Source organism: Urocitellus parryii, chromosome 5, assembly GCF_045843805.1.
Source record: "Urocitellus parryii isolate mUroPar1 chromosome 5, mUroPar1.hap1, whole genome shotgun sequence".
In the NCBI taxonomy this organism is placed as follows: Eukaryota; Metazoa; Chordata; class Mammalia; order Rodentia; family Sciuridae; genus Urocitellus; species Urocitellus parryii.
The window spans coordinates 74,641,677-74,656,643 of NC_135535.1; the positions used below are offsets into that span (position 1 = coordinate 74,641,677).

At 36.6% G+C, this 14,967-nt stretch overlaps 1 protein-coding gene across 1 annotated transcript in view; it reads right to left on the minus strand.

Annotated features, from left to right (window-relative positions):
* Nucleotides 1-14,967, minus strand: part of Lrrk2 (leucine rich repeat kinase 2) — a 127,913-nt gene that overhangs the window by 24,685 nt on the left and 88,261 nt on the right. Inside the window, exons 39-40 of the mRNA XM_026408515.2 lie at nt 10,245-10,345; nt 3,695-3,885 (exon numbers count right to left, since the gene is read on the minus strand). Coding sequence (XP_026264300.2) covers nt 3,695-3,885; nt 10,245-10,345 — 292 coding nt within the window. The remainder of the gene's footprint in view (nt 1-3,694; nt 3,886-10,244; nt 10,346-14,967) is intronic.

Sequence of the window (14,967 nt, forward strand, 5' to 3'; positions counted from 1 at the left end):
AATAAGATAAATGTACTAATGAAGTTGACCTTCACAGTAAGTAATGGGTTTGAAAGAAAAATTTGCTAAGGGCTTATTGAAAGGCCATTAGCTATTCTTGCCGTTCTGAAGAGAAAAGCTGGGAGATTAAGAATAAAAAAGTTAAAGCCAAGTCATACATCATTGAATAGCATCCAAATCCTTCATAATGCATGCCTCTTTCAGTATATTTATAGAACATAGTCTCTTTCAGAATACTTCCTAAAGGTTAAAAAAATAATTAAGTTTAATTTGAAATAACATCAGGTGGAGAAAGAGATTATCTGGGTTAGTTAGAATGCTCAATTATAGAATTTAATCTTTAAAGCACAATTTTAATAACTTTTAATAGAATAGCATAGAAAAATAGCTTTTGAAATCTTAATAAGTACAGATCTTACCTTACTGACAAAAATTCAGCCATACTTGACGCATTGTGTGACAATGAGTATTGTCAAGTATTTTATTAAAATAAACTGTTCTATATTCAAATAGTCATTCTTTAATCATGAGTTTTATAAGAATTGCTAAGAAACCCATATCTTCCTAATTTAAGGTCAACTTTATCTCATCCTGAATAGAATTATTCTAAAAATAGAATGCATTCATTCATTTAACAAATACATAGTAGGGATCCCTGAGTGCCAGTCTCTTCAGGCGGCCACAATCTAGAGGAAACAGGTGCTCAACAAGGTTACAGAAACATGTGAGCACCAAGTGCTAAGGAAGTAGAAAGGGAGAAAACCACAGAGGTAAATAGAGCAACGTTGACTCTTCCTCTGGATTATTTGCTACCTCAAGCTAAAGCTAATCTCGATCTTTCTCTCTTCTGCACCTAACCCAATGTCCTAAGCGGAGCAAGAACAAGAAACACATGTGAGAGAGGCTCACTCTTCTTGGAGCAGTTAGTTGAACTGCATAGAAGAGATGTTCTGTGAGTAAATTCTTAAGGGCTAATGAGTTCTCTGGACAGACAAATCTGTGGAAAGAGAGGGATGACAAATATGAAAAGAAATGTGGAAATTCACCCCTTCAGCTTGGTTATACTGCAGAATAGGGAGAGTGGCAAGGTGGGGGGCTGCCAAAGTAGGCAAGAGGCACAAATAAAGAGTTTTAATGTATATCCCACAGAGTTTGGATGCACTTGCAGGTGACTGGGAACACCAGGGAATTTGAAGCACAATTAGATTTTTATTATGAAAAAACTGTTGTGGTAATTTCCTGGAGATATTGACTCAAGACAGTAGTAGAGGCTAAAAATGAACAAATTGATGAAAAGGATCATGTAAAATAACTTCAAGAACCCAGTGGACAAATGAATGTTTACTTTTGGAGGAAAGGACATTTGTTTGGATGCAACTGCTGGGATCCCATCCTGGCAAATGGGGAGTAGAAGAGAAAGCACAGATTTATGATGGGGAGAAACAGGCAGGGGAGTAATTCAATTTTGAAAATATTAAAACAGAGGAAATTGTGGAAAATGCAGGGACTGAATCTTCATACGTAGCTGAGAATTACAAGAAGGAGACCACAGGAGAGGACCAAATTACAGATGTAAGCTAACAGTTAAAGGCAAGATTGCAGGAGAGAAGGTACGGAATATGAAGGAAGTTTCTGTATGTCACTCTAAACAGCTGCTTGTCTAGGAGAATACAAAGGAATGTGACTATTGCTTTTTGCTTAAATACATTTGTGATAACATAACATAATACTGAGTTTTTAAAATATGCTTAGTACTAGTAGAAGATTGATCGCTACTCAAATCTACCAGCTTCTTATAGCACAAAATCTAAAAAGCTTTCCTGGCATCATGCTAAGAATAAATGAGGAAAGTATTGAAAATATGCTGAGATTTCATTTACTTCATCAGAAACTGCTGGATTGGTTATTTAAAGTACTACTGTAGAGAACTAGAATAAGTTGTCTTACAGATGAGGATTTTCAGCAGTGTTGAATAAAAAATAGAAAGTCTTCATTTTAAAAATGGACACTTTGGGGATTAGGTGGAAGAATTTGTGGAAAACAAGGGCCTGGAGTTAGTTAATTTAAGCAAAGTGACTGAGCAGCTTTGAAATACTGTTGCATAAACTGATTATGCTCAGATCAATTTAACACAAGGTTCCCCCTGGTGTTCAAAAGTAAGTATGTCAACCCAATTCCAAATCCCTACATCCTGATACAATTTAAAATCAGCATGGATTTCAGTAGTTTCTGAACTCTTTCGAAGAGAAATCTACTCACTTAGTACATTTATTACTTTTCTTGTAAACCATTAATAGTTATATCCTCCTGATTCAATTTTGTTTGAGGGTGAGTATTTGTTTTCTTACTATCCATTCCATTTTCATTTCTAGATACTGTCCAAATGCACACTCACAGCCTTTTAGAAGAGAAGAAAATTTGCATCTGCTGAATGGATACTACATGCCAGGTGCTGTTTTCCTTTCTTTCTCTTTTCTCCTCTCTCCCTACCACCAACACATACTTTCTGAGGTCCCACTGATCTGGGTGCAGGATATATAGAGTGGTGATCAAGACTAAAAGTACCCACTGTCATGGCACTTAGATTCTCATGACAAAGATTCTCAAGACAAAAATTGGGCACAGTGTCACATGCCTGTAATCCCAGCAGCTCAGGAGGCTGAGGCTGAAGGATCTTGAATTCAAAGCCAGCCTCAGCAATTTAGTGAGGCCCTAAGCATTTTAGTGAGACCCTGTCTCAAAATAAAAATTCAAAAAACTGGAGATGTGGCTCAGTTTTTGTACCCCTGGGTTCAATCCCTAGTACCAAATAAATAAATAAATAAATAAATAAATCGATCCAGTAGCAATAAGTGGTATATATTCCAGAGACATAGGATCATTAGAGACATCCTCTCTGGGGAGAATTCTGAATGAAATGAGCATCTAGCCAAGTACACATCTGGGAATCAGACATTCCTAGCTGTAAAAAACAGCAGGAACAAAGCATCTGGAATATTCAGGAAGCCTCAGGGAGGCTGAGCATAGGAACCAAGAAGTGAGGTAGGAGAGGGTTAACAGCAGGAAAAGACCACTCTGGCAGTTGTGCAAAGAGCAGGCTGTTTAATGGGCCAAGGTGAAAGCAGAGAGCCAGGTAGGCAACGAGAGATGAAGACAGCTGAGGCTCAGGTGAGAGTTCGAGTATGTGTGAGAAGGAAATGCATGAAGATATATTTTAGTAGCAGAGCTGAAAAGATTTACAGGATCTGGTGTGAGATTGCAGAGAAGGAAGGAATTAAAGTAAAACTACTGGGTGTCTGAGATGGGTAACCAAGGGAGAAGACACCAAGAGTTTAATTTGAAAAGTCTTCAGTTATTGCAAAAGTCCTCATAAGCTTAAGCATTAAGTATTAGTCAAGGTTTACAGACTATTAATAAATATGTGGGAATCAGAAAGATAAAATCACAGTTACTAAGTGTGTGGAACAGTGACTTATCTCAGTTCTTTTTCTCCAATGATTTTTTTCCATTCTTCTGTGCTGCCTCTGTTTAGCATCCAGCCACAAGGCCAGGTGTGCCTCTGAGATGGTCATGCAGAACACAACACAAATCAAAATTGCTTGCAAAATGTTAGTGGGACATGATGTTACCCGGAAGTGCTATTCTCAGAGCTTGAGTGAGTTCAGGGTCATGCCTGCATGCATGATCTAGTTACCTCAAGCCATCAGCCACATGCAGTGCTATTCTGTGCTGGAGGGTTCTGGTGAGGCTGGCTGTGTCCTGCTGAAGTAGGCGATCCAAGGAACCCTTGGAGGCTAGCTCCATCACCAACATCCGAGGACGAATCCCAGCTGCCAGCAAAGATATCAAGCTGGGGTGGTGGAGGTGGCAAAGCACTACCAGCTCCTACAAAAGCCCAGAATCAGAGTAACACAGCATCAGCTCTTACCCAAATATCTCCTTCCCTCCTGAAGTGCATCAGTTCTGGGACCATGCTTTTCTCTAGGTGCTTAGATTATAGCAAAAGTTTTTCATCTCTTTTTTGAACTTTTATATATTTTTTTTCATCATTCTTAATAAGAAACAGCTTGTTTTGAAACTATTGTTTGAATTAAATTCTTAAGTTTTATTTTACCTTTTGCTCAGCTCTTACCAGAACACTTAATGGAAGGTATTATACACATGAGGTCATACCAACAGGTCCCATCAATCTTAACTACTCAATCCTTGTCAGTCACAGAAACTCTCAACTCAGGATTCAGAGCAGTCACTGCTGATCAATTACAACTAGCATATAGGAAAAAAACTGTCTATAATCTCTTATTTAATGACTATAAAAATTTATGGACATTTTTACCCAATGTGCATATATGACAACACGACTGGTGGGATTCTGCATGATGTACAACCAGAAGAATGAGAAGTTATACTCCATTTATGTATGATGTATTAAAGTGCATTCTACTGTCTTGTATAACTAATTAAAACACATTTAAAAAGAAAAGAAAGGAAGCCACAAGGAGCAAACAAAAATTTTACACGGATAACACCTAACTTCACAGAAATATATGATATGTATGGTATCTCCCCTCCTAACGACTTCCCACTAATCTTAGATTAAAATCCTATTTCCTTCCATTGCCTCATGAACTGGCTTCAACTGGCCCCAACCCCCCTCCCAGCCCCCAGCCCCTTTCTCCCTCCTCTTCATTCACCACACTTCAGAAACATTAGCAACAATCCCCAGTATATGTCCTTCCAGCCACAGGATCTTTGCCTTTGCCAACACCTCTGCCTAGAAATCCCTGCACTTTTCACATGGCTTAGGATTCTTGCTGCTCAGATTTTAGCTCAATTAGTAGCACTTCCTCAAGTGCCCCGCCTTGGTCCACGTTTAGGAAAGCAATCCCCAGCTGCCATGAGAAGCAGAGATATCACTGCAATTTGACTAGAGGTCTCCCTTCAGATGCAATTGTTTCTTTAGACCACATCATGTGAGACTTTCCGGTCTCCTTAATGAGATCATGGTGTTTGAATTCCATGTTCGACGTATTATTTATATCTTTTTTACTCTGAAACTATAATTTAATTGAAATGTATCCTTTTCTAGAAATTTATCCTTCTTACAGACCACATTATGTGAGGCTACAGTTACTTTTATGGTGGCATCATTTTTAAATTCTACATGCACTTGACATTGTATATATTCTATTTTATTCTGAAACTGTAATTTAGTTGAAATTTACAACTTATGTGATGTTACGTTGATTCATATTTGAAACTGTGATTGCTGCAGAAGCTCTGCTTCTTAACCACCAGCTTCAAAAATGCAGAGTGCCAAATGCATTCATCAGGAAACTGAAGTGGGGAGAATTCTGCAAGCTAAAGAAGAAAGGCTGAATACTCTGGGAGGGGATTTTCTAAGCACAGAACTTCAAACTGCAATCATATCTGCTTAGTAAATAAAAATCATTTTCCCCACGTCCCTTTAGCTCAGCTGGTTAAAACTGATGTGAACAAGTCTAGTTAGATCTGTCTACTTTCATAGGCACAGAGAGAAGCCTGATCCAAATTTTCTGTGCTAAGAAAGCAACTCACTGATTATGAAGAGAAAGAAGTGAGAGTATAATAGTTCTTCCCCAACTCATGACTACTGGTAGAAGGACCCTCAAATTGCAGCATTGAACACCAAAGTGATTTTCTCTTTCTTTCCTTTTCAAAGAAGCACATTATGCATGCTCTGCTTTTTCTATTTCTTCTACCACTTCCTGGTTCACCTAACTGCCTATATGTGATAGGCACATTTTAGTGTTTGATTCATGACTCCCCAAACATGTTCCATAAAATTTGAAACATAAACTGAAGACTAATGACCAACACTGAAAAATCAATTTATATAACTAATTACCTATGGATTGGATTGTGCCAGATTCGTTTCACAGACCTGTGTTAATATACAAAAAATTTCACAATATTTGTAGAACTAGACTGTGACTTTTATTACTAAGATTCAAAAAATTTCCAGGATATTTTGCACAGACATGAGATTTTTTCCATTATTTAGAGTAACTAAAGTATTATAACTATATATTTTTAAATTTTGCAAGAGTTACAAATAATGTTTTAATAACTCAAGGGAAAAAAGGGATGAATGAATTCCAAATACAGTTGACTTTTGATAAAAGTGACAGAACTAGCATTGAATTCTATCCCTCTCTCACCAGGTCTCTCTCCCTCATCCCTAGTATCAGAAAGATTCAGAAAAAAAAAAAGGGGAATAAATTGGTATGGTGGCACACACCTATAATCCCAGCGGCTTGGGAGGCTAAGGCAAGACGATCACAATTGATGCCAGCCTCAGCAACTTAGTGAGGTTCTAAATAACTAGCAAGACCCTGTCTCAAAATTAAAAAGGGTCTGGGGATGTGGCTCACTGATAAAGATGCCCTGGGTTCAATAAATGGTACCAAAAATATTTTTTAAAGACAAGACAAAAAGGGAATGAATCCTCCCAGCATCCAAAATTAAAAGTTCTGGAGTGAACACTGTGGGCTGCACATTCCCCTTTCTTTCCTCCTTAGAGTACTTTGATGTTTGCTGATGAATTCCACCCTCATTCATGCCATCCATAGACTAGAGAGGAAACTGACTTCAATTCTGTAGCCTTAGGAGGAAAATAAAAGTGGGATTATTCTATATAATACAATCTTCACTTCCATAGTGATGGGGCTCAGGAACACAGACCTCACCTAATCAGCACCCAGTGCTGCCCTGAACCTAAGTGCTCCTTAAGAAAGGACAGCAACTTGGCCAAATTTTACTTAATGGGCTACTATGTAGCACTTTGGGTTTCTTCAAAATACAAGACTTCAAAAGAGGAAAGCTCTTTTCTTTCTGTGCTTGTGATATGTAACAGTGAATCCAAGAACCAGTTTAACACAATGAGAGAATCATCCTGTGAGAATAAAACCATGCCACAGAGGTTGAAGGGATTATGAAGGAAATGGGCCCGATTTAACTGGGTTCAATCAACCTGATAGTGAGCACACCCCTGTGATTCTCGTTTTTTAAGATGGAAAGTAAAGGTAATTCATCTGATTACCTGATGAAACTTGTTATAGCATGCTTTTGAGTATTGGAAGAGTTACAGGACAAAGCAGGAAGTATCTAGAACTCTCCCAACAGATTAAGAAGAGAAAATACTCTAGCACTAAGCTAGAAAGAAACAGGCTCAAATCCAGCACTATCTTGCCTTTGGCAGTTATTGTGACCTCAGCAGGCCTGCAGGACCCTTGTCCTGTAGCCTAAGGAACATTCCATGACCAAAGCCCACCAGTTAACAAGAGCTCGTGGTCTGTCTTCCTATACAGGGAGCAGTAACTTGAGCAGACAGGCCTACAAAAATGCAAAGAATACCATTTCCAGTTAATAATCAACATAGACCTTTAGTTACCAATGCAATCTTTTATTTTTAGATATTATGAAAAATCACCCACAAATACCTAATTTATAAAGCCAACAATAGGAAAGCACAAGATCAAGAAGAACCCATAGAACAAGTGACCTCAAAGAAGAAAATGGCAAACAGTACAAGTTATAGAAAAATTTAAAATCTAATTGATATTAAGAGAAATTCTTCAGGCTATTTCATTAAAAAAAAAAAAAAAGGCTCCAAAGGAGTCACCAAAGTGTGGGGGGGTGGAATTGCTGGAAGTTAAAAATATGATTATCAAAAGATAATTTAGTAGAAATCTAAATTATAAGTGAGGCAATTCTAATAAAGTAAAAATCTGTAAGAGATAGTCAAGTAATTTACTCAACTTATAAATAAAATTTTGAGAAGAAATTTAAGAGACCCAGGGGCTCATCATCTAATATATAGTTCAAGATAAAAGATTAGAAATAATGGATGACAAATAACTAGGTCAAACTCTGGAAAGCAGACATTTGACTGATTTAACTTACTGTGTGTCCACTGTCATGCTGCCTAGCCTGGTATGTAGTAGTTACTCAATAAACTTATTCAGTTATTTATAAATGAGGGGAAAATAATAAATAATACCAAAGAATTCATAGAAGTGAATCTTCATGAATGAGGTAGATAAAAAAAAAAAATGATCCAGGAGGGCTGGGGTTGTGGCTCAGTGGTAGAGCACTCACCTAGCATGCGCGAGGCCCTGGGTTCGATCCTCAGCACCACATAAAAATAAACAAATAAAACAAAAGTATTGTGTCCAACTACAACTAAAAAATAAATATTTTTAAAAAATGACCCAGGAACAAACACATATTTCTGATGTTTTAGAATATCAAGGACAAGAGAAATCCAAAAGATCAAAATTTTAGTTTTCAAATTAAAGGTAACCTATATGGGAAACAAGTTATTGATTGATATCAGACTACTTATTAGCAACAGGGAGTACAAAAAAAGAAAAATCATTTCAAACCAAGATTTACAAAATATGAAATCAAAATCAAGATAGTTGTCATACCTCCAAAACACCCTTTTTGAAAAAAAAAATTACTTGAAGATAATCTCTCACAAGAAGTAAAGACAATTTGATCGAGAGAGGACCCTGGAGTCCAAGAAATACTGGAACAACCAAGGAAGATGAGAAATATAAATCACAGATTAATCACTGTGCAAGCACCTGAAAATCCTTCCCTCCTATTGAATAAGAAGTCACAGGCTGACTTAGGAATTTCCTCAAGAACAAAATAGAGTCCATTATAAAAAGTATACGATTAGGAATGCAGAAACTCAAAAGAATGATGGAAAAGATTTCTCAATATGTTTAAAAATAAAAAGTTAACTAGAAATTCCAGAAAACTCAAAAAGCTACATCTTAGAGAAATTAGGATATAAATGTGACCCAAGTTAAAACAAGGTCCTATTTATATCAGTTGATGATGAACACATAATAATAAAGAATCTATTTTACTTTAACATTTGGAATATTCCTTACCTGAAGCAAAAAAAAAAAAAAAAGTCAGAGATTACATTTCCTTGTTTAAGAATAGAAATGCTTTGGTTCTATGCAAATAAAAAAAAAATCAGCTGTGGATGGGTGTGGACAGGCCTGAAATACCAGGGGGTCAAGAGGCTGAGACAGGATGGAGACAGGATTCCCAGCTTCAGGCCACCCTCAGCAAATTAGCAAGGCCCTCAGAAACTTAGTGAGACTTTGTCTCAAAATTTTAAAAATTTAAATTTAAATAAAGGACTGGGATGTAGCTCAGTGGTAAAGCCCCTCTGGGTTAAATCCCCTGTACAAAAAAAAAAAAAAAAAAAAAAAAAAAAAGAACCACAAAACTATAAAAATTACTTAATTATTTTGCTTTTAGAATAAAACTATAGAAAAAAGATGAACAATAATTTTCCTCATCTTACATAATAGAACCAGTACATGCTCTGGAGCTGGTATACTAAAAAATAAAAGTTCTGTAAATTATTTCAAGTTATAGTTGTTACTTTTATGAAAAATAATAAAACCAATTTCAAATTTTAATTTAAAAATCTGGGATGAGGACAGGGAGAATAATTGGGAGACAGGATTAGTGTGCTGTTTTCCCCATTTTTTATAATAAACAGTCAATAGGTTCTTTCTAAAGTTGATAAATCAAGAAAAGTGAAAGTTTATCAATTAGAGTTTCAGTTTAAAATTTCTGACCTCTAGTCAAATTATCAATGTGAACTCTTGCTTTAAACTACTCCTTTCCCCCTGGACACACAGATGCCATGCTTACTAAAAAGAAAAATCAATTATCTCTGTGGACCAGAAAAATGAAAGATAAATACTCTGCAGAAAACAGAACCTGATGACAGGAGTTTGCCAGGCTTCAGGTTCAAAAACAGACAGAAGCAGCTGGAAGTCTGACTACTGCTGAATACCAAGGACTAAAATATGCCCCTTATGGATCCCAAGATTCTGTATTTCTAACAGTCTCTGGGGAATGCCTGTTTGCTGGTATGTGGTGCATATTTTGAGTATCAAGTTTCCAAAACAAAATAGGAAGAGTGAGTTTTCCCCAAAACATTGTACATCCGACTTAAGTATCAAAATAACAGGAATTTTCAAAATTCTTTGTCTTTTAACAAGAGACAAAATTTTTACTCCAGAGAGAAGGGACAAAGTAGTATTTCATAATTAAGCTCAAACTTTTGAGAGCAATGTGGTCATTATTTTGCATTTTCACACAAAAATAAGGGTTCCAGCTTACTAATCATGTATGATTTAATATAATAATATTACTGGATTTCTTACTTGTCTTAATAGCCTAAGTGATGTATGTTTATTGAAAATCTTCACAGCCACTTCCTCTCCTTCATAGGCTGCTCGATAAACTGATCCAAAACTGCCATCACCTTTTGGAAGGAAAATATAAATAAAGCATTTAATCTTTCCAAGCAGAAAAATGAAATTATATCTATTGTAATCATACCTGTTCCATATTTGAAGAAAAATCCAACCCACTGGTCGTACTGAATCTCCTTTAATGCTTCCTCTTCCTTCTAACTCCACAAATAAGATACACCTAAAGATTCTGACCCAGTCTTCTCTCTGTACATGTTCCTCAGAATGATATGTCTTTATCCATAAATGTGAGGGATTTCTATATGTTTTACTGGCAGCCATGAGCCACCTCCTAAATCCTATCCTCCACGTCCCACCTTGTGGTGATGTTCACTGTAATGCCCTTCCAAATCTCAATCACAGTCCATCAAAACCACATTCATCATCTTTATCCAAACATTTTTATTCCATATATCTCATATTAAAAAAAAAAAAAAGTTCTTTCAAGATTCTTCATGAAGCCTTTGACCCATATTTAGCCCCACAGCTAACACTGAGTCCTCTTTGCAGCCTCATTCACAGGCCTCTCCTTTGCATTTCCCCATCACACCATTATGGTGCCTTACTGCCTTCTGCCTCGACTGGGAGGGGGTCCTGAGTTCACTGTCTCTAACTCATTCCATCTCTCCAGCAAAATTAATTCCCCTGTAATTCCACTTTAACTCTATCACTCTCCTACTCAGAACCAATTATTCCTTGTCACCTATTAGATCAGAGCTGAGTTCTGCCCTATATCCATAGGGCAACCCTCGATTCCTCTTCTATCTCTTCTCATTGTCTCATTCTCTAGGCTCAAGTTCAGTACTCTTCTTTCTAGTTCTGGCCAAACAGCACATATGAGGAGCTTTTTAAAAGTACTAATGTCTAGACTTAAAGATGCTAATCAAATGAGTCTCGGGAGGTTCTGGTCATTGGGATGCCTTTTCTCTAAATTTCCCTGGTAATTATAGTAATGAGCAACCAGGCCTGAGAGCAACTGCTCTACACCAACTGAAAAAGCTGAAATGTCCTAAACATAATTTGTACCTTCAATCAGTGTCCTTGCTATGTCATTCCTTGACAAGTTCTGCTGCCTCATCATCTCCACCTTTGAGGAATTTAGCAAGCCTATAACACCCTAAAATATTGTGAAACCAAGGCCTGAGGAACTGACATGATCAGCCTGGTGGACGATTACTCTCCGCTAACATATAGTAAATCCTATTCATACAATATTTATGGTTCTCATATACTGCCTTGAAACATAGTCATTCAATGGATATAAGTGAATTAACAGAAAAATCTATAAGGAAATCTAATAATGTAAAACTTGTATTTCAAATGGTAAAATAAGGCATTCATGGGACCCTTCTACCTATTTGTATATTTCCTCAATCTCTATAATAAGCATATATAATCATGCATTATTTTATGCTTAGTAGTAATGTTAGTTAATAATAAATGACTTGTGTGGGTATATCATGTATTTCTAATAGATCACAAACATGTTAAAGGCACTACCTGCATCTTATCATTCTTGGTATCCTCCTACCCCATTCCTCCAGGACTCAATAATAATGGACTTTTAAAGCATCGGTTGATATTGTTAATACTGAAAGAGCTGTGAGGGAAATTAAGCCTATAGGAACAGTTAAGAGTGGGAATCAGAAATAGGATTGGGTAAACAGAAAAGCAACAAGAGAAAGGGGGCGAAGGAAGGGAAGGGGAGGGGATGGGTAGAAGAGATAGAAACTTAAATAATAATGCATGCAGATTTGGTTTTCCTCAATCTAGACAGCTGTTAACAATACAGAAAATATTTAATGTTGCAGACAGAAGAAATGCATGGTAAGGAGATATATTGAAATTTCAGTTGGGAGTAGAGATTTCTAATTTTGTAAAAGCTCTTCTCTATTTGAGGGTCATTGAAATATCAGTAAGGAATATGGACTGTCATGTCCTTAAGGTGGCTAAAAACAAAACTAGGGTTAAGGATTATTGTTGTGTATTTGTGACATCTAGGTAGGAAAGAAAATTGGAAGCAAGAAAATTTTTCTCACCTCAATCACATCATCAAAGTATCAATGTATTGTGGTTCTCTACAAAAAATAGTCCCTCAAAGAGGAAATGTACCCTGTAAATCTTCAGACACATACAAAACCTTACACAACTGTATTTTTAAATATATTTTGAAAATGTCCATTCATGTCTACAAAGGTGTATCCTATTAGTCGATGCATAATAGTACTATCTGAGAAACATAACATTAACAGAATCTGGAATTCATTCCTGCCCATTACAACCAACAACTGTGTGGGGATTAATTATTCTAGCGCAAATACACTGAAAGTCTCTAAATGTAAATGTTTTTAGAAGAAAAAAATTTTAAATCAGAGGTACACAATCCTACCCCCTACCTCTGGCAAGGTCTAGAGACACTGTGATTGTCGTACCTGGAGAGGTTGGGGTAGATAACACAGACATCTAACCTAATGGCAGAGCACAGGGATACTGTTAAACATCCTTAAGAGGATGGCCATTAGGCCTGAGCCTAGGCAACTCCATTTTAAAACCTCAGTTTGAAACCTGCAGTTTCACCAGGCAACACCCACAGATCCCTCCAGTACGGCCTCAAACAAGTTACTTCCCCTTACCCTGATAAACAGAGTGAAGCCCCTGGCAGGCTGTCCTAGCCTGACAAGAGGGAAAGGCGAGAAGATCAGGGTAGAGACCACCAGACCAGATATTTCTGACCCCAGGGTCAATGATGTCATTGAGAAATCTGGTGGTAGCTGATAAGGATTGAAAGAGGGGTCAAAAACCCCCAAAATTTAGTATAAATAATAGAGCAAATGAACAGGGATTCAGCCAGCCAAAACAAGGATGCAAATCGAGCTGGAGAGCCTGATGAGGACTGACATCCCATCACTTGTCATTGTTCCTGATCCTCTGCATGATCCTCACCACTCTCAAACTCTACCACCTCGTCTGGACATTAGTGAGAGCCCCAAGTTCTCCCTTCATTCAACTCTCTCCTCAACCGGTTGTTCACTCCACGCCAGAAAAAGCCTGCCTTGGTTCTGGACCTAATCACTGAAGTCTAAGTGAGTGTACATCTGCTGGACATAAAGCCTAAGGCTTAAGACTTTTGATCTAACTCTTGAACTTAGCATGCAGAGGGAAAGTTTGTCATTAGCCTGTCATGATTAAGTGTGTTTTGCAGTGCTTAGAATTAATCTAGTATTGTTTGCTGTGAATTAATTAATCTAGGATTGTTTGCTATGAATTAATTATGTCTATTGCAGTGCCCAGCATTAAGAATTGTCGTTTTCTTGATTAAGAACCTATAGAGTGAAATTGTATTGAGTAATTTGAGTGAATAAAACATTGAAAGGGGCAGAAGCGAGTGGACATTCTTTATTTCTCCCTCGTGACAAACACAATCCTACAAGACATGAGGCAGACCTCAAGGAAAAAGAATTATCCAGTCCAAAATAACAATGGGGCAAAGACTGAGAAATCTTGATCTGGCCTGTTTTTTATAAAGAAACACAGACTGGATAGGTTTTTAGGGAACGGGGTTAGAGAAGGAAGAATAATCACATAGACAAGTTTCTATCTGTGTAATTAAAATAACATAAAACAGGTGCTTCAAAGTACCTATGTGAATGATGTTTCTACGTGAAATGCTCAAAATTTGTCCATTAATCTCATACATATACCAATGCAGGACAAACAAATACATAAGGGAGCCCTGCTCAATGACTTGGGACTCCTTCAGAGAAAGGGTACACTGTGTCTGGTATCTGCCTGTTTCTCTGGACTCTACCGTCTGATGTCTACCATCTGATGTTGGTTAAGATGCAGCATTTGGCCTTGACCACTAGGCATTTTGTATTAACCCACAGTCACTAATACATTCACTTCCAGAGTTCCAAGGCATTTAAATTCATTCTGAACTTCCCAATCCATATGAACAACAAAGGTTTAAAGGAGTTTATTTTGCTTTATAAATCATGTCCTACATTTTGTAAAAATTTTGCTAATAATATTGTGTCCTAACAGATTTCAGACAATCTTTCCATGGTAATTTAATTAAAAGTAAATGTATGCACTTACAACAAATACAACATAGTTACTATTTTCACATGCTTTGCATTAAGTCAACCCAATGATTGTCTTTCCAATGATATTGAGAAACATTTAGAATTTGAGTATATTACCCTACAGTTAATAATATATTCTATGCTTGAAAACTACCAAAAGAATAACTTTTAGGTGTTCTTTTAAAAATTATAAATATCTAAGGTGATGCATATTTTAAATGGCTTGATTTCACTACTCCAATATATATAACAAAACACCATGAACATATTCTATATATGTGTGTAAATATTTATGCATATAATTTTTACTCATCAACCATATATGTATTTTTATATATACAAACACATATATGTATATATATATATATATACACACACATAATTTGTACTTATTAATTTAAAAGTAAATTTTAAAATATCTGAAAAGGAGATTAGCAGACAGCTGAGACAGTGAGGGCATTAGCAGTATTATAAGAACGCTAATTTTTATTCTAAAGGAGACATGAGACCATAGAATTATTCTACAAAATGATGTGATATGAAATATC